The 16,718-nt window shown below is 51.7% G+C and overlaps 8 protein-coding genes across 8 annotated transcripts; 4 read left to right on the top strand and 4 right to left on the bottom strand.

Moving 5' to 3' along the window:
- Positions 1-686: 686 nt before the first annotated feature.
- On the bottom strand, positions 687-1,649 carry Z517_07698 (uncharacterized protein; the record flags this gene model as incomplete). The annotated part of the gene is made up of 1 exon (XM_013426219.1): positions 687-1,649. One exon carries the CDS (start codon positions 1,647-1,649, stop codon positions 687-689), a length of 963 nt encoding a protein of 320 aa, XP_013281673.1.
- A 290-nt stretch (positions 1,650-1,939) lies between these two features.
- Z517_07697 (uncharacterized protein) lies at positions 1,940-4,352 on the top strand (the record flags this gene model as incomplete). Its single annotated transcript, XM_013426218.1, has 2 exons — positions 1,940-2,947; positions 3,006-4,352. The coding sequence occupies 2 exons, from the start codon at positions 1,940-1,942 to the stop codon at positions 4,350-4,352; spliced, it is 2,355 nt and encodes a 784-aa protein (XP_013281672.1).
- Positions 4,353-4,782: 430 nt separating this feature from the next.
- Z517_07696 (uncharacterized protein) lies at positions 4,783-6,339 on the bottom strand (the record flags this gene model as incomplete). Its single annotated transcript, XM_013426217.1, has 3 exons — positions 4,783-4,908; positions 5,027-5,219; positions 5,321-6,339. 3 exons carry the CDS (start codon positions 6,337-6,339, stop codon positions 4,783-4,785), a joined length of 1,338 nt encoding a protein of 445 aa, XP_013281671.1.
- A 1,376-nt stretch (positions 6,340-7,715) lies between these two features.
- Positions 7,716-9,386, top strand: Z517_07695 (uncharacterized protein; the record flags this gene model as incomplete). The annotated part of the gene is made up of 4 exons (XM_013426216.1): positions 7,716-8,399; positions 8,455-8,561; positions 8,620-8,918; positions 8,992-9,386. 4 exons carry the CDS (start codon positions 7,716-7,718, stop codon positions 9,384-9,386), a joined length of 1,485 nt encoding a protein of 494 aa, XP_013281670.1.
- A 274-nt stretch (positions 9,387-9,660) lies between these two features.
- Z517_07694 (uncharacterized protein) lies at positions 9,661-10,393 on the bottom strand (the record flags this gene model as incomplete). Its single annotated transcript, XM_013426215.1, has 2 exons — positions 9,661-10,113; positions 10,172-10,393. 2 exons carry the CDS (start codon positions 10,391-10,393, stop codon positions 9,661-9,663), a joined length of 675 nt encoding a protein of 224 aa, XP_013281669.1.
- Positions 10,394-11,063: 670 nt separating this feature from the next.
- Z517_07693 (uncharacterized protein) lies at positions 11,064-12,746 on the top strand (the record flags this gene model as incomplete). The annotated part of the gene is made up of 3 exons (XM_013426214.1): positions 11,064-11,884; positions 12,058-12,643; positions 12,693-12,746. 3 exons carry the CDS (start codon positions 11,064-11,066, stop codon positions 12,744-12,746), a joined length of 1,461 nt encoding a protein of 486 aa, XP_013281668.1.
- Positions 12,747-12,978: 232 nt separating this feature from the next.
- On the bottom strand, positions 12,979-14,031 carry Z517_07692 (tRNA N6-adenosine threonylcarbamoyltransferase; the record flags this gene model as incomplete). Its single annotated transcript, XM_013426213.1, has 1 exon — positions 12,979-14,031. The coding sequence occupies one exon, from the start codon at positions 14,029-14,031 to the stop codon at positions 12,979-12,981; it is 1,053 nt and encodes a 350-aa protein (XP_013281667.1).
- A 658-nt stretch (positions 14,032-14,689) lies between these two features.
- Z517_07691 (uncharacterized protein) lies at positions 14,690-16,310 on the top strand (the record flags this gene model as incomplete). Its single annotated transcript, XM_013426212.1, has 3 exons — positions 14,690-14,840; positions 14,894-15,477; positions 15,540-16,310. 3 exons carry the CDS (start codon positions 14,690-14,692, stop codon positions 16,308-16,310), a joined length of 1,506 nt encoding a protein of 501 aa, XP_013281666.1.
- Between the last annotated feature and the right edge of the window lie 408 nt (positions 16,311-16,718).

The raw sequence follows: 16,718 nt of genomic DNA, 5'->3' as shown, positions 1-16,718 counted from the left end.
CTGTCCCTTCGTTTCAACAAGCACCCAAGACCGGCAATGAGATGTTGTTCTGCCGTCCACCAACATTTGCTCTTTCTGAGTCCAGCTTCCGCTCACACATCGAGCTGGCTGCTCAATACCAGGCCCATCTCCACACACAGTAATCCATACAATTCGGCGGCGTGACATTCGTGGTACGTCTCACGAGTTCGCAGTTGCATCTGGAGGGCTCGTTGTTGCTAGAACCACGCGCGGTGGTGGTAGTCATGGTCGGTGGCGGGTGGGTGACGGTGATGAGGGTGTTTGGCTGTTGATATCCCTTTACCGCCTGGGTTGACGCGGCGAAGAAGAGGAGAAGAATCGCCATGAAGGTCGTGGGTGTCGCCTTGTTCCGCGCCATTCTCGCCCAGGTCGCTCACTCGTTTCAGATGCACCGTGCTCTTGGAGTCTGTGATGGGTTGATTGTGTGATCGCGCCGGTGTTGAGTTTGCTGATTCTGTGTCAAAGGTAATACCGTCTTGGGTGAACGGCAGCTGATGAAAGAAATCTGGTTCTGTTACCTGACAACTCATAAAGGGGCATCGTCTTCACTGAAAAGCACGAAAGAGAGAGACGCGTCGCTGCCGCACCGCGCACACGTCTCAAACCTCGTCAGGCCAGTGAAGAATATGAGTCCAAAATCCCTTCACGCAGTGGCTGACCATCATTCATGAATTGAAAATCCTGCTATAAAGCAACTCGTGTCTTCCCACCCAGAGATCCATAGATGGGACTACCTGCCCCGCCTCCTCCGGCCTCATCAGCCAGACTTTTTCCAAACAGCCACTTAATAGCTCTTGCAATTCTTTGGATGCCAGTATGTTTTGTGCCATATAAGGTCCCATGACGGACGCCCTGACACCAGCGCTAATGATCGCTTTGGAGTGGTTGAGAAGGAACAGATAGCATGTCTCTTCCAGGTTCAGGCCTAGGGTGTGACAGATGACTCCCCAAACAGGAGCAAGATGTCCGTTCACAGCGGCAATTTGGTGAGGGTCATTGCTGGACAGTCCGCCAGGAGATAGAGCTGAAAGTTTCAAGTCTCGAGCAAAAACTTCAAGGGCAGTGATACCTTCGAGTTCTTCCCCTTCCTCTTCATGTCTGACTTTTGCAGTGGGAGCAAAGGCTTTCTCCCAAACACTCAACAGTGCGCGGCCTTGAGCGACGCTTGCTCTCCTCGCAACGTTACAGGCCGTGCTCGCGTCAAGATCGTTATCGAGGTCCATGAGCGCCAACGGATCACGAAATGCAGCAAGCACGTACGGAACGTTTGTGTAAGCCATTGACTGGACAGACAGCTTGAGAAATTTGTGGAAAAGGGAAAGATTTGTCTGCCCAGGTGCAGGGGTTTCTTGTTTGATATGAGCCAGGAAGGATTCCAGACCGCTGGAGTAGGCGAATGATCCGAGAGGAAGGGCTGAGTCGGAGAGAAGCATGAGGTTGTGCATCGAGGACCCTACTGGAAGAGTGACGGGCACAGGAAACAGCAGGCTTCCTCCATCCCCACGAGGATCTGAAGCTGATGTTGAGCTCGACCTTTCAATGCGTCGAAGGAGGGCTTTAGTGGTTTGCAGTTGGACCTCGAGCTCCAGGACTCGGGCGCGGAGAGCCTCCGCATCGTCCACTTTCATAGCATCATCAGCCAGAAAGATTTCACTTCTTAGGCTGTACCTTGATGACCATAGTCACGAAAAGTAAAGGTTAGTTATGACGCGATGAGCAGAGGATGTAGGCAGATAGGGTATGCGTTTGATCTATGGAGACCAGCTGTGATTTGATGGTCCACACGTCACAAGCTCCGACCATTTTCTCCAACCAGCTGCGCTTCATACAAAGAACCACCAAGAACGTCGAGTGCTTCTCCATGTGTTCAACAGCCATCAGAAAGGGTCTTTGACCCTCCTTTCATTTGTTTACCACCATGTCCGGCAGGCATATACTTGATGCTCTTGCCTTGCTCAGTGCTTCGCGGAATGTCGCAGCGAAACATGTCGATATTCGACTTGCTCAAGCCAGGCTCCATGGCCAATCCTCCTCCGTCATCAAGGCTGTAAGGACCAAAGGCCTCCCAATCCTAGCTACATCGGTGTCGCGATTCGGCTCCTCTTCCCAACCCTTTTCAAAATCACCCAGCGAGGATATCGACCAAGACCTCTTCTACACGAGATCAGACAAAGGATCTCAAACCCAGGCAAACTCTCGCAAAAGCCTGAACATTGAGCAGGCCCAAGCGAGGAGAACACCACTGCCAGACGGGACAATACCACCACATGACAGCTCCATTGGAGCAGAGGAAGGCGATGGGATAACTTTCAATCAAGTCCCTACGGGAGAGACACCGCAGCATCCACTCGAGTCTGGACATACTCAAGACCTCAAGTTCCGCTCGTCTACGAGGCCGAATCTCCCTGGTGCGACGTCTTTCGGGGATCTGTCTCCGGATGAGGCAAGAGAAGCTCAAAGACAATCTGAAGACCAGATTCCCGCGAATTCAGCCGAACCCCCATCGCCAGAAGAAAATACTCGGGAATTTGGAGTGGGACAAGAGCAAGATGTCTTCTACCAGCCACCAGGAAGCGTTAAGCCAGTACTATCTGCCCTGCCGCGGGTTCGCGTTCCAAAGATCGAAAATGACGTACAGGAGGGCGATTCACACATCGAACCTGGTCTCAATGCGGACGTCTACTACTCTGGCTCTAAGCACGAGGCAGGCGATGAAGACGAGCCTACGGAGGAACAGCTATCTGGGCTATTTCGCAACCCCAGGAATGCGAGGACTTACGGGCAAAAGACACGATACGCGCCAGGGGGAGTCTCAGCGAGACGATTCCATAGCAAGTGTGTTACGCAGCAGAAGACCTCCGACAAGGATGCAGAAAGCCTTGAGAAACTTGGGGCCGAGCTTGCTAAAGATGCTCAGAAGATCAATGTAATTGAGCCTGCCTATCACTGGTCGATTCTGACTGATCAACTGACAGATAACCTAGTCGCAACAACCTCAGCCTCCACGACCGTATGAGATGCGTGAATCAAAGGTGCCAGCATCCAGGATGGGCCGAATATTTGAGTTCGGAGGACTCGCAGCGTCGATGGCTTTTGGAGCTGTCAGCGAGGGTATCAGTCGCTCAGGGGGTCCCAATAGCTCGGTGATGTTGAGTGCTGCAAACATGGAACGTCTTGTCGCGAAGTTGTCCAAAATGCGAGGTGCCGCCCTCAAGTTAGGTCAAATGATGAGCTTCCAAGATTCCAAATTGCTCCCAAAGCCCATTCATGATGTGCTGCAACGCGTCCAAGACAGTGCGGATTACATGCCTGCCTCACAGAGAGACGCAGTCATTGCCGCGGATTTGGGTCCCAATTGGCGCGATCGGTTTTTTGAGCAGTTCGACGAGAAGCCCATGGCCGCCGCCTCCATTGGTCAGGTTCACGGGGCGATATTGAAAGACGGCAGGAGAGTTGCGGTCAAGGTGCAATATCCCGGCGTGGCGGAGTCGATTTCCTCTGATCTCAACAACTTGTCTTTGCTCCTGACTGCCTCTCGTCTGCTGCCCAAAGGATTGTACTTGGAGAAAACTATTGCCAATGCCCGTACCGAGTTGGCCTGGGAGTGCGACTACGTCCGCGAGGCTGAATGCGCTAAGAGATTTCGAAAGCTCTTAGCAAATGAACAGGATATCTTCACCGTCCCTAAGATCATTGACGAGGCATCAGGCAAACGAGTCCTGACCATGGAGAGAATGGGAGGGATCCCAGTCACCCGAGTCCGAAACTTTACGCAGGAGCAGAAGGACTGGATTGGATCACAGATTCTACGACTCTGTTTGCGTGAGATCACCGAGTTCAGATACATGCAGACCGATCCCAACTGGACCAATTTCCTCTACAACTCGGAAACAAACAGGCTGGAATTACTTGACTTTGGTGCGTCAAGAGAATTTCCCGAGAAGTTCATTCAACTCTACATCAAGACCCTCATCGCGGCGTCAAGAAAAGACAGGGACGCGTGCAGAGATTTCTCCATCCAGCTGGGCTATCTCACTGGTTATGAATCAAAAGCCATGTTGAACGCCCATATCGATTCGGTCATGACTCTGGCCGAACCTTTCATGGACTTCAGTCCGGACGTCTATGACTTCAAGGATCAGACCATCACTGACCGGGTTCGGGCCCTGATCCCCGTCATGCTAAGAGAAAGGTTGGCACCTCCGCCAGAAGAGACATACAGTCTCCATCGGAAGCTGAGCGGAGCCTTCCTACTTTGTGCACGACTGGGCAGCCGAGTTCGATGCAAGGACCTGTTCGAGCAGGCGCTTGACAAAGCTGGGATCCATTAGACCTTGCGAGTCGATAAGAATATTAAAGTACTCGGGCGGCGAATCTTGACCTCTCCAAAGTCTCTTCCGTTTACAGGCCTGAGCATCCCGTCACTTGACCTAAGCTATGACTTGGCCATTCTGAGCTGGTAGGTGTGCAATCTTGAGCACGACTTCACCCAAGGTTCACAGCGCGGGTTCACAGATTTCGTGGGTGTTAAACGGGCGAGGACATCAAGTTATAGCTGACCGGCCTGGACCGACTCAGATTCCCTGAATAGTCAGAATGTAACTTGATATGGGAGGAGTATGTACAGTAGATCACTATTCACGACTCTTTTGGATCGAGCTGAACCCCAGTCGGTCTGCCTGTGATTGAGGAAGTCATAGTTGTATTTCTAATTCCAATCATCTCCTTGGGAGAGCCTTGGGCAAAGTGGTATACGGTACTTCAAACAAGGGGCCGTGGTTCCTGCACCTGCATCTTTGGCAGCATTCCGAGCGCATTCATCTCCTGATACATCTCGAACGTACTCTCCATGGTATCTACAAACCCTGTCCATCCCAGTCGGCGTGCCTATTTTTGAGAGTAGTCAGTCAACCATCAGATCCGAGAAAAAAAAAAAGGGGGGGGGTGGGGGGTGGGTGCCACTGTTGATATATCATATATATATTATATCACCGTGATCACCTACTTTGTTCATGGAAAGGGGCCCAAAGACGACAAACATGACGTCGGCGATCAAGAAATTGGCCTCAACGTCCAAAAATGGATCGAACTTCAAGTTTTCCCTCTGCATGATCTCTTTCCACGCCTTGTGGTTCTCGGGGTCCTTTGCCCACTCCAAGATGGAAAACGCAATCTTGGTCGTTTGAGGTGGACCGTATCTAGATCACAGTATTGCTTTCAGTCAGTATGTAACGACATAATCCGAGCAATCACCAGTTGAGTAGACAGCAGACAGGAGACAGGTACTACTAAGACGTACCCCATAGGTGTATCTTTGCCACCGCCGACCTTGAACTCTTGCCAACCAGAATCGTCTTCGCCGGGCGGCTGCACCCCCTTCTTGATTCCAAACCATCTCACAAGCTCGTGGAAGATGCGGTCCCACGAGATAGGGCTGGTGTCCTGGCTGTTGAATGCTTCATTTCGACATTTATCTTCGAGGATGGCCCACTCGCTGAGGTAGCCTGTCAGAAGGGCACTCCCATGGTGTGCACAGTACTGTTGCCACAGCTCCCAGGTGCCTGGGAATGCCAGGGCAGTTCCACGCTGAGCGACGACAGCGGCGAAGACGGCAAATGCGTATAGCCCGTTCATTTGTGTCGTCGACGACGTTCCGATAATGAACGGCGGCCGAATGATGTTCCACTCGACATTGTTCGAGGCGCAGTACTCGAAGAGAAGGTCTTCCTGGGGGTAATAGAAATTGGGCTCCAGATGTCGAGGCGGAGGATCGGATTCGACGTTGGGAGTTCGAGCTCGTCCGAGGTGACTGCCATAGTATTTTGCCCCGTTCTGGAGGAGAAACCGTTTGGGTTTGATGTTGGTGTGGCCCAAAGCCTTGAGGAAATTGGACAGCATGCCGACATTGACGTCCACCAGCTGCTGGTGGTTCGACCACATGACGTTCCCGTCCTCGGGCTTTGGCTGCAGATAGGCATAATAGAAGATGTATCGTACATCCGCATTCTCCAGGCCAGAGTTCAAAAGAGTCGCAATCTCGCCGGGGTCGGACTGGAGTAGATCACAACTAATGTGGTGGATTCGATTGTGGACGTCCGCAGGGAGCAGTTTCATCATCTCTGGTGGTATGGGACGTCTTGACAGGGTGTAAATCCTCGACCATCGCTGAGGCGACTGGAGAAGCGCACGCAGGGTGTTGAAGCCAGAAATGCCATTGGCCCCTGTGATCAAAGCCGTAAGTCCAGTCAACTGGGGGTCGAACTGCGGCAAATTGTGGTAGATGCCCACATTCCGGACGGGGTATTGTGAGGACGACATTGTTGAGAAGAAGAACTCCTTTGTAAAATATCTCGTTGCGCACTCTCGACAGTCTCTTCTCCTTTTTCTTCTTCGTACCGTACTGGATATCGATAGACAGCTCTCTGGGTGCCCATTCTTGCCTCTCTCCCACGCAGAATGCAGGTATTTAAAGCCATCTCGCTGGACATTGAATACTGCTTTACTTCAACGAGATACTCGGCTCTATCACTCCCCCGGATGCTGGGGGAGTTTATTGTCTGGGGGGCGGGGGCGGGGGCGGGTCCAACGAAGGGGTATGGGACCGAGGAGGTGGCGTCGCTGGCTAGGCTTAATGTATCTCATACTCGGTCTAGATTATCAATCGTGACTCGTTCGTGCCTTGCACCAGGACCCGGACTAATCTTGGACTTGGCGGGATCACATAATTAATCGATCTAGATTTTTGCCGAATCTCGTTTTTGACATTCAGCACAGCGTCCCACAGTGGTCCAGCATAGTACATATGTGCTATTTGCATCCAAGTGTGCTTTGTTGTTCCACAGAGCCTTGTGATTTCAGGAAATGTGCATCACATATGCCTCGGTAACCCATGCGACGAGATGAGTCTGCCGACCGAGACTACGCGAGCTGCTGCTGCTGCAAGCAGTTGCTCAATTTGTTCGAAAACTTTCAGCCGAAAAGAACACCTGCGTCGTCATATGGTCACGCGTAAGTACTGTGTACAGACATTACTCGACAAGTGCTGTTTCCCCTTGCATCCGTCCCTTGTTGTAGCCGGCCCCTCATGGAAGACGGTCGCACAGGAACCGATGATTGAGCCGCTAAGACGTGGTTGTCACTAGACACGAGTCACAGACCCTTTTTATGTTCAAGATGTGGGAAGACTTTCAGAAGAAGGCACGTGTGGCAAGCAATTCCAAGTACCCCGGTTTTTTTTTTTTATATATGTGCTGCTGGAATTTTTAGCTCACGAAAGTGGCTCGTCCAGGGATGTCCGTTAGAGACACGTTGAAGTTTGTCAGGTTGTCTCGGAACTCGATCAACAACGCAGGTCCGACTCGTCTCAACAAAGTGCCTGTGGCTCCAATGGCGAGCATCCCATCCTCTGTGAAGACGACTCAATCGCACAACCATGGAGCTTACGAAACACCCAGTCAATCTTGTCGTCGCAGCTGGAACGAGAGTCGTGGGAAAAACTCCGAAGCCAAGATACTCACGACTCTCTTCCTTTCTTTGTTCGAGTAACATCGCTTCGAGGACTTGCGGCTTCGTTTGACCCCGACATTTTCCAACAGTTCGGTCAGCTTACACGTCCTCCTGCCCCCTGGGAGAGGGAGATATTGCAAACCAGTGATAGTCCAGTCATTGATCAGTTCCCCAATTTCATACTAGACATGCCCGAAGACATTGCGTGCAAACACTGGATGCAAAGCGTGTTGCTTGGCTCAGACGACGCCAATTCACGGCACGGGAACGCTCTGCTGCTGGGGGAGCCCTGGCAGTCAAGTACGATGATACCGGAGCAACTACAGAGTGATGACAAGACCAACCAGACAAGTGCTTCAGACCCTCTCTCCAGCGTTGCAAAGGAGATAGTGGCAAGACTAAATTCGACTATCATCCACAGGGCTCCAAAAAGCCCCATTCGCTTGAAGCCAAGTGTGACACTGGACACGTGCCTGAGCAGCTTCTTCAGCTCTCGCAACATCCGGCGCTTCATAGATCTTTACTGGCTGACGTGGTACACGCACTGGCCGGTGGTCCACAGAGCGACATTCGTCTACCACGACGCACCATACACTCTGGTTGCGGCAATGGTTCTGATCGGGGCGACTTATTCCGTCGACGCCGAAGACCGTCACTGGGCCAAGGTCTTTTGTGACGCGACAGAAGAGATGATTTTTGGTGACGAGTATTTCGGTGACAGCTCACCTTATTCGGCGTTGAACGCGGCATGTCTCAACAGGCGACTCAGGGCACTCCAAGCGGCTCATGCCATCTGTCTTTACCAATATTGGGAAGGAGACGAGCGAGCAAGACGGCGTGTGAGAAAGCACCGCTATGGAGAGGTGGTCGCGGTAAGTTCCATGTTCTGCTAATAGTCAGGCCATGACTGTAGCTAAAAGAGACCAGATGGCTCGAGAATTTGGCTTCGGCAACGCGATGCATGGCGATTTGGCGTCTCTCACCCTGGCTGATTTCGATTGGCACGAGTTTGCATTGAAAGAAGAACTCATAAGGTTCCGCACGTCCCCACGACCGTCTCTGATATGTATTACTGACAGCTTTCCCATCCAGGACTTTAAACTACATCATTGTCCTGGACAGTGGCTTTGTCATGATGAACAACATGCCTCCCAGGATCCTCCCTTCCGAGTTGCGCGTTGGCCTAGTCTGCCCCGAAGCCTGCTTTCAGGCGAGTTCGAAATCCGACTGCTTCCATCATTTGAGAACATGGATGTCGCACCCTCTCTGGAGAGATCGTCGCCTCGCAACCGCAGAGGCCCTCAACATCCTGACTAGCGGCGAAATGGACTCTGAGACTGTCCAATTCTTCACTCACCTCGGTTATGTGAACCTGGGTATTCTGATCATCGGTAAGTGGCTTAGCACTGATACGAGGCGTTCTGGATGAGTGAGTTCTTTCTAACATGCGTGGACATCTGACAGCGATTCATTCTGTGATTTTCTGTATCCGAACAACAGTCGGACTCCAGCACAGCGGCACATCGATTCAGAATTGGCTCCGGAATTGGAACTGCATATGGATGCTCGGCTCGCAGGGGAGTACTCGACAAGCTTTCGGAACACCATCACCGTCCGAACAGACAGGAGAGCTCTCAGAGGGACGATGGCGAGGTGCCGGCTTCATGAAGGACGCCTTGCAGTTCTGGTTCTTGGCCCAGATCATGCTTCGCAGCGCGCAAGATGAAAAGACCGATCCACAATATACAGCGTTGAGCACCTTGAGCAATTCTCAGACCGAATACGACCAAGCAAGTATGGCAGGTCTGAAAGCTCTTCTCAAAACACAGCATGTCAACCGTAGAAAGGTGACAGAATAGCCCCAGAATCGTGGGTGCATTGTTGCACCATCGTGAGCAAGAACTGCCCGAGAACCAATGTGGCCGTTGACGGCGCAGGGGCGCGACAACACACGCGCCAAGTCAGGCTCCAAACCTAGACGATGCAGCAGAGGTCGAAGTGGTTGGGTAAGTTTCGAGGTACCTGGAGGTGCCCGCACCAGGCTCGGACGATCGCCAGCTGCAACTGTGATGCACATGAACTCACTAGTTGACATTTTGTCGTTCAACCCGGGACCTTCACAGCCAGGGAACGTCAGCGTATAACAAGAGAATGGCTTGGAAGTGCAGATTCGCCGCTGAATTCCGAATCACTGTTGTCCTCGTCGCTATGTTCCAGGATCGTCTGCTGCAAAAGACCCGGCCAGCTTGGTGCCGTATTCCTTGGGCTTAAAGGGCTCAGCGAAGCCGCAGGCACTGCACCTGACAAGGGCATCTTTCTGGCCTCCCGAACCACTTCCTGTAAGAGGGGTTGCGAAGCGATCAATCGGGCCTCGGCAGCTAGTCGCTGTTGTTCCTCTAGTTGTTTCTTTTTCTTTGCTTCCCTTGCCTTTCTGTATGAGACGGCATCGTGGCCCCTGGCTGGAATCGGCCGCGAAACGCTGTGATCAAGGCGGAACACAACAACAATGGCGCGCATGGTGAAATGTAAGGCAATAGCGAGTAGTAGGCCCAGCAGAATCGCACTCCCGAGAAAGTACCAAAGCGGCTGGGTGAAAGTCAGCAATTGATTCGGGCAATCAAGGCGCCAGGTATGGGAGACAGACCTCGAAAGCAGCGAAAATGCGCCATGGAAGCAGCAAAGCGTCAGCGATGACGAGCCCCATGTAAATAAAAGGCGCCGATAGAGACGCTAGAATGTACCATATTGCTCTTAAGAGAAATAAGACAGGATACAGCGCGTGGGAGAAGATGGTGAGGGTGTACGAGAGGACGACTCCGGTGACTGAGAGCCATGTCGGCCAACTCGAGTCGCTGGTAGCATTCATTCCTGGACCAGTCGCTGAATCATAGCGAAGACGCGGCACCTGGCAAATCCTCGTCGAGAGATCGTAGGGGCCGTGACCGAAATCAGGTGCTGTGCAACAATTGAGGGAGCTCCAGCATTTGGTTGAAATTTTTTGTTTACCTGTATGTTAGAGCTGAGCCTCAAATCAGTCAGGAAGATGCTCCTTTAACGCGTGCTAGTTACTCTAACACACTGATGACGCCTCGCTCCCCCGCAAACGTTCCTGGAATTAGTTGGAGCTTTAACTATAATGACGCTCTTCTAGCGGGCATCCACTCGTCACTCCGGGCCGAAAGCAGCCTGAACTAGCGCAGCCTTCACTTCACCTGCGCTGCTTGCCCGCTTGATTCGAGCCCCTCTTTTTGTCTTTCACTCAGGGTTCTCTCAACCTCGAACCCACCGTCACCAGAGCTCGGAGGGCACGTCCACATATCCATCAATCTGCTGACACTCCTACCCGGCCGGCTGTGGTCTATCTCTTGTTTTTGGAATTGGGCACACAACACCGAATGCTCATACACTTGGAGCCAACAAAATTCCGCTCCGACTTCCTATCTCCCTGACTTGGCCTTCTCCCTTCCTACCCATTTCCGCAAGGTGTCGCACGACACTTGAATTTCGTGCTGTCCAAATCGACTTCATCATTCACCATGGGCCAACAACAATCGGCAGAGGATAAGAAGAGCTCGGGTTCCAGATCTGGCACGCCGCAAGCTGAAAGAGAACGCAAGATCAACCAAAGGGTTTCCATTCAAGCTCTCTCCCAGGGTCGAGGCACACCCGTTGACGCTTCTGCTACGAAAGACACCGCTGTCGCCCAAACCACTTCTCAACATCTCGAGAAGCCCGCGTTACAGCAGTACCTTCAGGCCTCTGCTTCTGATTCTCATGCCAGAACCAATAAGATCGAGAGGTCCGCCTCGAGGACATCTCGAGAGAAGAGGAATGAGCTGGAATACAGACAGAAACATCAGAACCCGAGCCTGCCACCGGTTGCTGTCCCACAGCCTTCGGGTCCCATGGATGTACCCATGTCTCGAAGTAAACAAGAAACCATCGAGGAACGCTTTGATCAGAAGCCAGAGGATTTTCCCGAGGGTCACGCATATGAAGATCGACACTATGCACCTGTGGCTCAACTTCGACCTCCTCGCCTTCCTTTGCCTATTGCTGATGTACCAATACCGGAATCACCAACTCTAGTGCCTGTTGACAAGGGGAACGCCGACGTCCCGATATTCGAGACTGACGATCCTCTGTCCACTGGGGAACCTCCGTTGAGAAGAAGAAGTTCTATGCTGAGCACGAACACACAATCCGAGGATGAGGTTGGCGAAGAACTGCAGCCCTACGCAGTCCACCCAACGACTCAAACTGTTCCGACTGTGATTGAATGGAATCAAGGCGGGCACAAGGTTTACGTTACGGGAACCTTTGCCAATTGGGAAAAGAAATACAGACTGCATCCGAGGTAGGTCGCCCTGCCGTGATTGTCTCTTTGTTGTCTTGCATTCTGGTCTCGACTGCTATGGGGTTGCCAAACTGGGTCATCCATTTCCCCCATAATCGAGGGATCAATACTTGCCCATGTTGATGTCGTTGCTCTTAACTGTATGGTTTCCGATGCTAATACTTGCCCTATAGGAAGAATGCGCCTGGCATGTTCACCACCATCAACCTCCCATCAGGAACCCACCATCTTAAGTTTGTGGTGGACGGAGAAATGGTGACCAGTGCCGAGCTACCAACAGCAGTTGACTTCAACAATTTCTTAGTCAACTACATTGAAATTGCTACGGAAGATGTCACAAAGCCCAGAAGAGAGAGCACCCAACCTGGTACAAAGGCTACATCACTAGTACCAGAGGAACACCGCGAACAAACCGAATCCGGAGAGCAAACACCTGAAGACTCCGATGTGGAAGAGCCACATCTTGAGGAAATTCCAATGGGTGACTGGCGTCAAGTCGTTCCACCATACCTGATCGATGTCGACCTGGCTGAGGAAGACCCGAAATATAAGGCCGCGGGCCAGATCATCCAGGAACTAGGCAATCCACCAGCCCTACCACTCTTTCTGAGCCGGTCTATTTTGAACGGTATTTTGCCGGTCAAGGACGATAACAGCGTTCTGACTCTTCCAAACCATACCGTCCTGAACCATCTCATGACTAGTAGCGTGAAGAATGGTGTTCTTGCAACGAGTGTGACGACCCGATACAAGAAGAAGGTACGTATTGAGTGGACCCAGTACTGGCATGGCTGCTGACAATGTGTAGTATGTGACTACGATCTCCTTTAAGCCTGTTCCCAGGGCGCAAACTGCGGAATGACGAATCGTCGCGGGACTTCTTTTCTTGATGACTTGATGGATATGGGTCGGTTTCAAAACATTGCTGAGCGTTTGATGAATTCATAAACACTAGTTGGGAGTGTGTAACAGGGTGGTGCTCGCCACGGAGTTTGTGTGACAGCAGATATCACACAGCCTGTCTCCACTCTGAAGACATGTCAGAGTCATCACAATATAGAGTCGTTTGGGTTCATTCGAGTTGATGAAAAGACTCATTCATCCCTCCATGCAACAAACACATCATCGGTTCGGAATCGTTGCGTACATGTACTATCCTCGAGCGTCGTCGTGAAACCGGTCTGATATGCGAGTAATCCCGCGTGCGCAATCATAATCCCGTTGTCGATACAAAATCTCTCATCCGTCGCATATACGTCGCCGCCCCTACTCCTCGCCATGGTGCCCATCATTTCCTGCAGGCGCTCATTGCATCCGACTCCTCCGACTATCAGGACCTGGTTTGAGCCGACGTGTGCCATGGCACGTTCGGTGATTTCGACGAGCATCGCAAAGACAGTCTCCTGCAGCGAGAAGCAGAGATCCTCTGGTGAGACTGTGTTTCCTGTATTCGGATCCTTCAAGGTTGCGTTCTTCACCTGGGTGGCTAACTCGTCGACACGTGCTAGGATGCCGGAGAATGAACAGTCCATCCCCTTGACCGCGTAGGGCAAGTCGACCAGGATGTTGCCAGACTTGGCGAGTTGCTCAATGTTGTACCCGGGTGCCGGATCATTGGGGATGTTTAAGGTGCGTGCGAACCGGTCCAGACAATTCCCCACCGCGATGTCGAGCGTTTCGCCAAATATGCGGTACCGATTCGACGTGTATGCTATCACCTGGGTATTTCCGCCGGAGACGTAGAGGACGACCGGGTTTGTGGCGCCCGTGATCGATCGGCCCATCTCTATGTGTCCGATGCAGTGGTTCACACCTACCAGAGGTTTTCCCCAGAGGAGAGATAACGTGCGCGCGGCCAGGGCGACGGATTGCAACGGCGCACCCATGCCGGGCCCTTTGGTGTAGCATATACAGTCGATGTCGGCGGGGGTGAGGTTCGCCTCACGGAGGGCGCTGGAGACCAGGGCCGCGACGTGACTGCGATGGTGCAAGGCTGTGTCCTTGGGCAGGAAACCCGCGCCGGGAGGAGCATGATAGGTATGCCGAATGTTCGACAGGATCTGCACCGGCTGCCTTTTGTCCTTGGAATGCAGGATTATTCCCACGCCCAGTTTATTGGCAGAGCCTTCTAGGCCGAGCGCGATCATGTTGATGAAATGTGACAGAACTGCCCTGGCGCTCTCGCGAATCGACGCCTCCACTCAAACCCGACTTGAATGTGGCGGTAATTCTTGTTGACTGCAAAGATGCCGGCGCCGGGTTTAAGTAGAGGTTGGCAGGACGGCTGTGAGTTAGGTAGAAAAGCGGAACCTTTATACGTTTCTCAGATCCAAGAGTCCACTTGTATGGTCGGCGGATGATCAATATGTGTTCCTGTCCAGCGCGAAGAAAGCCTCAATTCTGGATATCGGTGGAGTCCTTCGTGGTATTGTCAATGGAAAGCAGGAGGGTATCATATGAACAAGATTCGGCCAGAATCGATTCGTCGTGCGCTTTACTGGTGCAGATTTCAACACAAGAACCACAGATATGCTCGACTCTGATGATCTGGTGGTCAAAAAAAGTCGCCTCAAGGCTCTGAAACACAGGGATTGAGGCAAGTGCGGAGTCGATTTATGCCACTGCCAGAGGCTGACAGGCATTCCAGCCAATCGGAGATGATGAAATTGATCCGTTCTTGGCTGCCAACTGATCTCGGTCATTCTTCATCCCACTATACTTACTCTTCCCACACAACTACTACCCATTCCTCGATTCTCATTCTCTGTTTTTCCTGGTTCTGACTACATTGATTCTTTCATAGCCATGGTTGACGTTGTAGAACCAGTTAGGCGCTTAGATTTCGACCAGGCCACTGCTCACTTCGTCGAATGGTTCACGGCCGCTGAAGGGACTCGGTTGAGTCCCAAGGTCCAGCTCAAGGATCTGAGGAGCGAGAATGCGGGAAGGGGAGCTGGTCTGATGTGCCCAATTTTCGTCTGAAAGCAAACAACTGACTTCTCTCTCCAGTTGCTGTCAAGGATATCGAGGAGGATGAGGAGTTATTCGCTATTCCTCGGTCTCTCGTCCTCACAGCCACGACCTCAAGCATTCCACCTGCGGTGCTCGAACCTCTCAGAGAATCCGGGCAGTGGGTGCTGTTGATTGTCACTTTAATCTACGAATACCTGCGAGACGAAAAGTCACCGTGGCACGCCTATTTCCAAGTCCTTCCTACCAAGTTCGACAGTCTCATGTTCTGGACCGATGCAGAGCTCAAAACGTTGCAAGCCAGTGCTGTGGTTGATAAGATCAGGAAGGACCACGCTGAAGAGTCTTGGAAAGAGGAAATGTTGCCGGTTATGCTCTCACATCCTGATCTATTTCCTGTTGCTGGTCACAGTGACGCAGACCGCACAAAAGAATTGATAAGACTTGCTCATATGGCAGGAAGCTCTATTATGGCTTATGCTTTTGACATTGACAAGGATGATGACAGAGATGATGCGAACGATGGTTCGGAGGACGAAATGGAGGTCGACGACGACGACGAGCCACTCAAAGGGATGGTGCCTTTCGCTGACATGCTCAACGCAGATGCTGACAGAAACAACGTGTGTAATCTTATTTTACACGTTTGCTTTGTTTAATGACTGACTGTCACGTTTGAATGCAGGCACGACTTTTTCAAGAAAATGACTACCTGATCATGAGATCTACCAAGCGGATCAAAGCCAACGAACAGATCTTCAACGACTATGGCCCGCTCCCACGCTCAGATCTCCTCCGCATGTACGGCTACATCACCGACAATTATGCTCAATATGATGTTGTCGAGATATCCCATGACCTTCTTCTTGAAGAAGCACGCAAGAAGCATTGCGTGAAGCATTGCGTGAAGGATTCCACGACAGATTGCGCGAGGTATGCGGCATGGTTGGAACGAGCGGAACAACTTGAATCAGTTGGTTGGATCGATGATGGCTATGCCATACCCAGACCTCCACCAGAGGTAGAAGAGCTTGGACAGGCCATACCGGGACCACTACAGTTACTCTTGCGCGGTATGTGTTTCGACTCCGCCAAGACGACTCACAAAGATCCCATCACCATCAACGAGGCTACGCTACTACAGTCTGTTTTCACAAAGAGGCTGTCAGAATACGATACTTCTCTGGATGCCGACCGATCTCTTTGGGATGCGCTGGCTCGTTCCGAACCAGACCCAAGACTTATTCCCTCTGGTTGTAACAAGCATCGATTCGCCATGGCGCTGCAAGTCAGAGTCGGAGAAAAGGAGATATTCCACCGGCTCATTGGATTGTGTCAAGCCCATCTTGCACAAATGAACCAAGAGATCAAGGCAAGGCCTGCCAAACGGCAAATCAACGATGACTCGGACAAAAGCCCCAAAAAAGCAGCGCGGAAAGGCAAAACACGCAGCTAAAACTCGACAGCAGCAGTCGAAGCATTCTGCCTCAACCCGGCTGCGATTCAAGACCACAATATGCCATCGGAGTGATAGGCTTGAGCAACGCACGACTCTCGGTTTTCAAAACAACATATTTTACGATGTTATCATCATTTTCATCTGCGAAGGCGCTGGCCTCGGTACTATGTACAGTTCTATCATCCTTCAGATGACCCTGTCGGCTCAACCTCGCCGCCAGGAAGCTCATGAGCCCCATGGAACTTGATGCGTCATTGTACAATTCCACCAACGAGGGCGATTCTGTTGCCACTGGGATCTCAACAACAGCCCGGAATCGTCCGAACGCTGAGAAGAGAGTCTTGTGAATTGTACTCTCTGAGACAGTGAGAAGGGAAAAGATGTTATCCAAAATAATCATGACAT

This window comes from Fonsecaea pedrosoi (genome assembly GCF_000835455.1).
Source record: "Fonsecaea pedrosoi CBS 271.37 unplaced genomic scaffold supercont1.5, whole genome shotgun sequence".
NCBI lineage: Eukaryota > Fungi > Ascomycota > Eurotiomycetes > Chaetothyriales > Herpotrichiellaceae > Fonsecaea > Fonsecaea pedrosoi.
This window is presented reverse-complemented; position numbering and strand designations above follow the sequence as displayed.